This window comes from Gadus macrocephalus, chromosome 18, assembly GCF_031168955.1.
Source record: "Gadus macrocephalus chromosome 18, ASM3116895v1".
In the NCBI taxonomy this organism is placed as follows: Eukaryota; Metazoa; Chordata; class Actinopteri; order Gadiformes; family Gadidae; genus Gadus; species Gadus macrocephalus.
Genome location: NC_082399.1, coordinates 3,098,864 through 3,108,863, shown reverse-complemented (window position 1 = coordinate 3,108,863; position 10,000 = coordinate 3,098,864). Strand labels below are relative to the sequence as shown.

At 53.4% G+C, this 10,000-nt stretch overlaps 1 protein-coding gene across 1 annotated transcript in view; it reads right to left on the bottom strand.

Moving 5' to 3' along the window:
- The window catches only part of LOC132446766 (disintegrin and metalloproteinase domain-containing protein 12-like), an 18,778-nt gene that overhangs the window by 1,872 nt on the left and 6,906 nt on the right, over positions 1–10,000 (bottom strand). Inside the window, exons 5-8 of the mRNA XM_060037220.1 lie at positions 8,457–8,534; positions 4,310–4,418; positions 3,271–3,421; positions 267–411 (exon numbers count right to left, since the gene is read on the bottom strand). Coding sequence (XP_059893203.1) covers positions 267–411; positions 3,271–3,421; positions 4,310–4,418; positions 8,457–8,534 — 483 coding nt within the window. The remainder of the gene's footprint in view (positions 1–266; positions 412–3,270; positions 3,422–4,309; positions 4,419–8,456; positions 8,535–10,000) is intronic.

The following is a 10,000-nucleotide window of genomic DNA, read 5'->3' as shown; positions in this document are numbered from 1 at the left end:
TGTCTCTGTGTGTGTGTCTGTCTCTCTGTGTGTGTGTGTGTGTGTGTGTGTGTGTGAGTGTCTGTCTGTGTGTGTGTGTCTGTCTCTCTGTGTGTGTGTGTGTGTCTGTCTCTCTGTGTGTGTGTCTGTCTCTCTGTGTGTGTGTGTGTGTCTGTCTCTCTGTGTGTGTGTGTGTGTGTGGTGTGTGTGTGTGTGTGTGTGTGTGTGTGTGTGTGTGTGTGTGTGTGTGTGTGTGTGGGTGAGTGTGTGTCTGTGTGTGTGTGTGCCACGGTGACCTGGACCTTGTTTACCTTGTAGATGCTGGTGCTGGGGGGTGGAGCGGGGGCCGGGGACGTGGCCCCGGGGGACGTGGCCCCGGGGGACTGAGGATGAGGGGGACTGGCGGTCCGGCCGGGCCCAGAGCTCACCGACCTGTCGGCACACACACACCAGGTCACCCACCGATGGCAGAGCATGGCCACCTACAGAACCAGCTGGTCTACTGAGGTGTTAATACGGTGAACCTAGTGGCCGGATCCAGTGGTTCACTGCACTTGATCCAGTGGCTTCAATCCACTGGATAGATCCGGTGGAGTGACCCCAATGGATCCAGTGAAGCGGGTCCAGTGACACCACTAGATCCAGTAGAGCGACACCACTAGATCCAGTAGAGTGAAACCACTAGATCCAGTAGAGCGTGACACCACTAGATCCAGTAGAGTGACACCACTAGATCCAGTAGAGCGACACCACTAGATCCAGTAGAGCGACACCACTAGATCCAGTAGAGCGACACCACTAGATCCAGTAGAGCGTGTCACCACTAGATCCAGTAGAGCGACACCACTAGATCCAGTAGAGCGACACCACTAGATCCAGTAGAGCGACACCACTAGATCCAGTAGAGCGACACCACTAGATCCAGTAGAGCGACACCACTAGATCCAGTAGAGCGACACCACTAGATCCAGTAGAGTGAAACCACTAGATCCAGTAGAGCGACACCACTAGATCCAGTAGAGTGACACCACTAGATCCAGTAGAGCGACACCACTAGATCCAGTAGAGCGACACCACTAGATCCAGTAGAGCGACACCACTGGATCCAGTAGAGCGACACCACTAGATCCAGTAGAGCGTGACACCACTAGATCCAGTAGAGCGACACCACTAGATCCAGTAGAGCGTGACACCACTAGATCCAGTAGAGTGAAACCACTAGATCCAGTAGAGCGACACCACTAGATCCAGTAGAGCGACACCACTAGATCCAGTAGAGCGACACCACTAGATCCAGTAGAGCGACACCACTAGATCCAGTAGAGCGTGACACCACTAGATCCAGTAGAGCGAGACCACTAGATCCAGTAGAGCGAGACCACTAGATCCAGTAGAGCGACACCACTAGATCCAGTAGAGCGAGACCACTAGATCTAGTAGAGCGACACCACTAGATCCAGTAGAGCGTGACACCACTAGATCCAGTAGAGCGACACCACTAGATCCAGTAGAGCGACACCACTAGATCCAGTAGAGCGACACCACTAGATCCAGTAGAGTGAAACCACTAGATCCAGTAGAGCGACACCACTAGATCCAGTAGAGCGAGACCACTAGATCCAGTAGAGCGACACCACTAGATCCAGTAGAGCGACACCACTAGATCCAGTAGAGCGACACCACTAGATCCAGTAGAGCGCGACACCACTAGATCCAGTAGAGCGACACCACTAGATCCAGTAGAGCGACACCACTAGATCCAGTAGAGCGACACCACTAGATCCAGTAGAGCGACACCACTAGATCCAGTAGAGCGTGACACCACTAGATCCAGTAGAGCGACACCACTAGATCCAGTAGAGCGCGACACCACTAGATCCAGTAGAGCGACACCACTAGATCCAGTAGAGCGACAACACTAGATCCAGTAGAGCGAGACCACTAGATCCAGTAGAGAGCGACACCACTAGATCCAGTAGAGAGCGACACCACTAGATCCAGTAGAGAGCGACACCACTAGATCCAGTAGAGTGAAACCACTAGATCCAGTAGAGTGAAACCACTAGATCCAGTAGAGCGACACCACTAGATCCAGTAGAGCGACACCACTAGATCCAGTAGAGCGACACCACTAGATCCAGTAGAGCGACACCACTAGATCCAGTAGAGCGACACCACTAGATCCAGTAGAGAGCGACACCACTAGATCCAGTAGAGCGACACCACTAGATCCAGTAGAGCGACACCACTAGATCCAGTAGAGCGACACCACTAGATCCAGTCGAGTGACACCACTAGATCCAGTAGAGCAACACCACTAGATCCAGTAGAGCGACACCACTAGATCCAGTAGAGCGTGACACCACTAGATCCAGTAGAGCGACACCACTAGATCCAGTAGAGCGACACCACTAGATCCAGTAGAGCGACACCACTAGATCCAGTAGAGCGACACCACTAGATCCAGTAGAGCGACACAACTAGATCCAGTAGAGCGACACCACTAGATCCAGTAGAGCGACACCACTAGATCCAGTAGAGCGACACGACTAGATCCAGTAGAGCGACACCACTAGATCCAGTAGAGCGACACCACTAGATCCAGTAGAGCGACACCACTAGATCCAGTAGAGCGTGACACCACTAGATCCAGTAGAGCGACACCACTAGATCCAGTAGAGCGACACCACTAGATCCAGTAGAGCGACACCACTAGATCCAGTAGAGCGACACCACTAGATCCAGTAGAGCGACACCACTAGATCCAGTAGAGCGACACCACTAGATCCAGTAGAGCGACACCACTAGATCCAGTAGAGCGACACCACTAGATCCAGTAGAGCGACACCACTAGATCCAGTAGAGCGACACCACTAGATCCAGTAGAGCGACACCACTAGATCCAGTAGAGCGACACCACTAGATCCAGTAGAGCGTGACACCACTAGATCCAGTAGAGCGACACCACTAGATCCAGTAGAGCGCGACACCACTAGATCCAGTAGAGCGTGACACCACTAGATCCAGTATAGTGAAACCACTAGATCCAGTAGAGTGACACCACTAGATCCAGTAGAGCGCGACACCACTAGATCCAGTAGAGCGACACCACTAGATCCAGTAGAGCGACACCACTAGATCCAGTAGAGCGACACCACTGGATCTAGGTGCGTCGCTCTACTGGATCCATTGGTGTCCCTCCTCAGGATCCAGTGAGGCGGGTCCACTGGATCCATTGCAGTGACACCCCCAGATCCGGTCTCTCAGCCCCTCCCCCCGACCCAGCCTCACCTGAGCTGCTCCAGGGGGTTCTTCTGCCCGCTGAGGAGGCCCCCAGTGAGGAGGCCCCCAGGCAGGCTCTTCCTCTTCACACACACCACCAGGCCGGCCCCCAGGAGGGACAGCAGGGCCACCAGCACCCCCACGATCACACCCCTGCTGTCTGAGGGACAGGACCCACCACACACACACACACACACACACAAAATGAGGACGCACAAACACACACCACACACACAGATGGACACAAACACATGCACACATGAGGCACACCCAGACACACCCACAAACACACACGTGCACATGCACACAAGACACACACACACACACGCACACAAAAACACACAAACACACAAGCACACACACACACAGAGGCACGCACACACACACACACATATGGACAAACACATAAAACGAGAACGCACAAACACACACCACGCACACACACACACAAGGACACACACACATGCACACACGAGGCACACCCAGACACACACTCAAACACACACGTGCACACGCACACAAGACACACACACAAAAACACACAAACACACAAGGACACACACAGAACCACGCACACACACACACACACACACACACGCGCGTGCGACAAGGGATTACTCAAAGGGCGTTCTGGCAGCAACGCGAACAGCATGGCTACAGGGGGAATGACCCAATGTGCTCAGAATCAGTCAGAAAGTACGTGAACACGGCGAATGTTGCCGCTACACTGCAGACCACAAAAACAAAAGGGAGGGCGACAGAACTCTGAGGCGTCAAAGCAACGGCTCTTCAATTCTTAGAAGCAGTCTGGAATAAAAGCATCCAACTAAATGATGGGGCTCTCTAACGCCTCCTCCTTAAGGGGGGGTTAGCGGCCTCAGAAGGGAGAGGAAATAACAGGTAGTGACAGGAAATGAGTTCCTCTGGCGTGGTGAGCACGGGGCGCGTTCCAACAACAACACGGTTCCGCGTGCGGCGCGCCCAGCGGGTCGCGGTGATGTCACAACGGGGGAGGGAGGGAGGTGGGGGGAGGGGGGGGGGGGCTTACCTGCCAGCCTCATGGGGCCGCTGTCCACGCTGCCGCCGAAGCCGGCTGCGTCGCAGAAGGGCGGGGCCCAGTGCGGCTCGCAGTGGCAGTTGTTGTTGTTGTTGCACACCTGGTGATCCCGCAGACACACACACACACACACGCGCACACACACACACACACACACACACACACACACACACACACACACACACACACACACACACACACACACACACACACACACACACACACACACACACACACACAGGGGGGGGGGGGTGAGAGGGACTGTGAATGAGCAAGTGAACCCCACTGGTTCAGCTGGGAATCCCAACAATTTGAGATTTTAAAACAAAATCGTTTTGGTTTGAGGGTTCAAGGAGGGAGGGGGGATTGTGTTATCCCCATGGTTACGGCCCACAGGAATTTTTGGTTACTTTTTCAGCACCGTCGTTGTGTACGACCGTTATGATGAGCGATGTTGTGTGTGAAGTGCGCCACACACTTTCGCGTCCAGGAAGCCTGATCCTCGGAAAAGGGGTACTAAATCTCAGGCTTTTCCTTAATATTCCGCTATTTTATTTAAAAAAAATTGAATTCTTTGGAGCTCTAAATCCTCTATTTCTCACTTATTGTGTAGCGCTTAGCCACTCCAGTCAGGTCTTAAGAAACTCAAGTGTATGAATTGCTCAGAACTCTTATCTTTTTTGGAGTACTTACAAAAGCGCCTTATAAATAAAAGTCAATATCATTTTGAGAGCTACAGACCCTTTGAACGCGCTCGCCAACTGTCATTTTACAAACAAGCTCTATAATTATCAAACTACGGCCTGTGACGGTTCTCTTCAGGTTTTTGATACTTCCTCTTTCAGCAGGGCGATGCTGCCAGGGGCATGAAGCCATCTGAGCGCCTGTTAGCAGTCGGAGCGGAGGCCGTCCCTTAAGTCACCCCGCCAGCGGGCCATCAGACAGGGCTTTATCTCTAACAGGTGACGGAAGCCCTCTGAGGAGGCTTAGTGCGCCGCCGGGCTAACTCTAACGCTAACAGATACAGACGCTCCGAACGTGACACCCGCGCCGCGTGGGTCCGTGTGGTCGGTCTGTCTGGAATGCGTGAAAAAAACATCACATTTTTCCTTAACCCCCCCCTCCCCTCACCCTGCAACATGTTATTACATCCCCAGTTTAGTCATCTCTTTGAATCTTTCTTCTGTTCCTTCCTTTCGTTTCTCCTTTATATGATGTGTATCATTCCTTCTCTCTTTCCTTTAGCCCCCCCCCCTCTCTCTCTCTCTCTCTCTCTCTCTCTGTCTCTCTCTCTCTCTAAATAATGGAGATTTTAGAAATCGGAAATTATCACTCTCAGATGTCTCTCTCCCTCCCTCCCTTTCTCTCGCTCTTTCTCCACTGTTCGTCCAAACATTCACAGCAGGTACCTCCCCTTCACACCACTCCTTCCTTCCTTCTCCCCCTCTCCCTACCTCTTGCTCTCTCTTCCCCTCTCTCTCTCCCCCTTTCTCCCTCTCTCTCTCTCCCTCCCTCCCTCTCCCTCCCACTCTCTCTCCCTCTATCTCTTCCCCTCTCCCTCTCTCTTCCCCTCTCTCTCTCCCCCTCCCTCCGTCTCTCCCTCCCTCTCCCTCCCTCCCTCCCACTCTCTCTCCCTCTATCTCTTCCCCTCTCTCTCCCCCTCCCTCCGTCTCTCCCTCCCTCTCCCTCTCCCTCCCTCCCTCCCACTCTCTCTCCCTCTATCTCTTCCCCTCTCCCTCTCTTCCCCTCTCACTCTCTTCCCCTCTCTCTCTCCCCCTCCCTCCGTCTCTCCCTCCCTCCCTCCCACTCTCTCTCCCTCTATCTCTTCCCCTCTCCCTCTCTCTTCCCCTCTCTCTCTCCCCCTCCCTCCGTCTCTCCCTCCCTCTCCCTCTTCCTCCCTCCCACTCTCTCTCCCTCTATCTCTTCCCCTCTCTCTCTCCCCCTCCCTCCGTCTCTCCCTCCCTCTCCCTCCCTCCCTCCCACTCTCTCTCCCTCTATCTCTTCCCCTCTCTCTCCCCCTCCCTCCGTCTCTCCCTCCCTCTCCCTCTCCCTCCCTCCCTCCCACTCTCTCTCCCTCTATCTCTTCCCCTCTCCCTCTCTTCCCCTCTCACTCTCTTCCCCTCTCTCTCTCCCCCTCCCTCCGTCTCTCCCTCCCTCTCCCTCCCTCCCTCCCACTCTCTCTCCCTCTATCTCTTCCCCTCTCCCTCTCTCTTCCCCTCTCTCTCTCCCCCTCCCTCCGTCTCTCCCTCCCTCTCCCTCTCCCTCCCTCCCACTCTCTCTCCCTCTATCTCTTCCCCTCTCTCTCTCCCCCTCCCTCCGTCTCTCCCTCCCTCTCCCTCCCTCCCTCCCACTCTCTCTCCCTCTATCTCTTCCCCTCTCCCTCTCTCTTCCCCTCTCACTCTCTTCCCCTCTCTCTCTCCCCCTCCCTCCGTCTCTCCCTCCCTCTCCCTCCCCCCCTCTGCCCCTCCCGCGGGGGGGCAGAGTTCCGCGTTGGGGCTGGATCTCTAAGTGTGGAAATAGAGAGCAGCTGTAGGTCTCGGTGGAAGGCCACATCTTGATCTGATCTGTGTCGGGGTTTCCCTGACTCCCTCTCAGGGCAACCACTTGTTTTGATATGCTTTTCCTTCCCCCCTGTCCCTGCCTCCCTCTGAGTCCAGCGCTGAAAAAAAAAAAGAAAGAAATAGAATGGAATAGAAGAGCTTTAAAAATGGTAGGCAAATCCCCCTGTTATTTAAAGAGCAACTGATCCCTTCGTCTTTGTCCGCGGTAGGAAGTGACAGCAACTATTGCACCCAGGACTTCGTGGGTAGGCTAGGCCTACCGCATATTTGAGCAATGCTTAAACCCTGCCTGAAGCCTGGCTTTTATCGGCCGTGGAAGCCTGCAGGCGCTGACCTGCGCTGGTAATGACATTACCGCAGAGCCACATATTGGGTGTCAGCAGGGACCACCCGGCCACGAAGCAAACACAATATCCTCCTCCGCCCAACACCCAAAGTCAAACTGCATTAGACCGGCTTCTCCGGATTCTGTGCTAACTACGCTCCAACATTTCCGTGTGTTTCGGCGCAAGGACGCCGAGCCTATAGGAGTCAGGTGATGATGAACGGCCGTGTAGGCTGAACATAAATGAAGTCATTACATTTAATTGATTGGACCTTTCAGTGGCGAGAATGACTGATTGCACCAGTCCTAATGGTTACCCACCATATACTGGCTTTTTGGATTCAAGTGGGAGCAGACACACACACACACACTTACGTGTGTGCGTGTGTGTGTGTGTGTGTGTGTGTGTGTGTGTGTGTGTGTGTGTGTGTGTGTGTGCGTGTGTGTGTGTGTGTGTTAGTATGCGTGTGTGTATGTGTGTGAGTGTTTTGTGGTTTTCTGTAAAGGCCCAGATATTGATGAGTAAGTGTGTGTGCGCGTTTGTGCATGTGCTTGCGTGTGCGTGCACATCTTGTGCACACACGCGTGTGTGTGCGCTTGTGTGTGTGTGTGTGTGTGCGTCTGTCTTTTGTGTTCGTCTGTACAGGCCCTTATATTGATGATTAATTGTTTGTGTGCAGGTGTGCTTCTGTGTGTGCGTGTGCGTGCACATCATGTGCGCAGACGCGCGTGTGCGTGTGTGTGTGTGTGTGTGTGTGTGTCTTTTGCGTCTTTTCCGTACAGGCCCATATATTGAGGAGTAAGAAGACACACTCCATGTTCTACAGTACAAATGTGTTTTTAGTCGATTAAACCGGGCAGGGGGTTTTAATTCCCGGGAACCTTGTGGATTTCACACCGAAAACATCCTGTGGTGATCTGAAATAGGATTCAGGTTGTTGGAAACACTTGTTTAGAGTCAGGAGGTACAAGATTAAAATATGGGAAATAGGGGGTAGGCGACAAGAAACCAGAGAAAGGAGATGAGGAGACATGGGACATGGGACAGACATAGGGCATCGGGTATGGGATACAGGAGACAGGACAAAGGATTCAGAAGACGGCATAGGATACAGGAGACAGGACAGTAGATAGGAGAGAGGAGACATGGTAAAGGTTACATCGGGGACAAGCGACAGGGGTGTAGGACAGTGGAAAGGAGCTAGGAAACAGGAGATAGGACATAGGGAGCAGGAGGCGCGTGTGTACTCACCCCCCGACCGCTGCATTTTGAAGAACACTCCTGCACGCTGAAGACGCTCACGTTCTGGCACCGCCGGTTCAGACACATCTAAAACAGACGCACAACACAACACAACACGGAGACACAACAGAGCGGGAAAAACGCGTGAGCTTTCAATCTGCGGCCAGAATCTCCCACAAGGCTTTGATCGGGGCGCGCAGACGATCGAAGGCAGGCGACATGCCGATCCAGTTGTGCGGTTTTTATTTCCCTTTTTTTTTAACGAGTCACTTTCTAACCGCTGCAACAATTAGGCAGAGCTCCCCCCAACAAACATCATACGCTAAGGACGGATCCCGCTCCACCCCCGCCCCCCCCCACCTTCTCCCAACGTTCAAAGCCGTCACAAGTTGTTTTTGCACTGTGGACTGGTGGGTTGTCGTGGTGATGGCACCCCACCCTCAATAAGTCCCAGCTGGGTGTGGAGATAGGGCTTGGCAGCACCAAAGGGGGCTCTGAGAGTGTCTGACATTGGGAGGCGGTGGCTGAGGCTGACTGGAAGAGTGGGAGTGAACACGGGGAGACCTTGGACCCGGCAGAAAGTCGCGCTGGATCAACGGAGCGACTGATGATTATGTAGAGGAATGTGTGTGTTGGACAGAGATATAGCCCCGGATTACGCACACTCGTATGCACATGCGGACACACGTACGCACACATGAGGAGGCATGCACACACATACACATACACACACACACACACACACACACACGCACACACACCCAGTCAAGTGCACACCCATGCACGCAGACACGTGCACAATCGGGCGCACGGCCATACACGCACACTCACACACACACACATATTATCACACACACACTCATACACACACAATCAAGCAACAACCCACACCCACACACACACACACACACACACACACACACGCTCACCAACACACACACAGGCGTGCCGCAGTACAGTGCAGTGTGTGCCCATCCCGGACTAACGGACGGATCCGCCCTTAAGAGGCCCTTACACCATCGGAGCACAGTGAGGTGACATCAGAGCATGAGGTCACTGAACACATGCTCGACGTTTACAGCCCTGCTGCCCAGAGAGCTTTAGCTGCCCCGGCTGGGTTCAGCTGCCCTCTGGCTCCAAGCTCCAGAACAGATAATGGGCATGATTCACTTTACAGCCGCCATCTTGGTTCTGAACACTCCGAGGATGGGGGAGCTGAAGGCTGCAATGCCTTGTTTCGGCCGTGTGTGCGTATGTGTGTGTGTATGTGTGTGTGTGTCTGTATGTGTGTGTGTGTGTGTGTGTGTGTGTGTGCGTGGATGTGCATGCGTTTCTTTTTCTGCGTATGTGTGTCTGCAAGTGAACATGTATGTATGTGTACGTGTCTGTTTCTGTGTGTGTTTGTGAGTGTGAATGTGTGTGTGTGTCTCTCTCTCTCTGTGTTTCTGTGTGTCTGTGTGTGTGTGTCTGTGTGTGTGTGTGTCTGTGTGTGTGTGTGTGTGTCTGTGTGTGTGTGTGTCTGTGTGTGTGTGTGTGTGTGTGTCTGTGTGTGT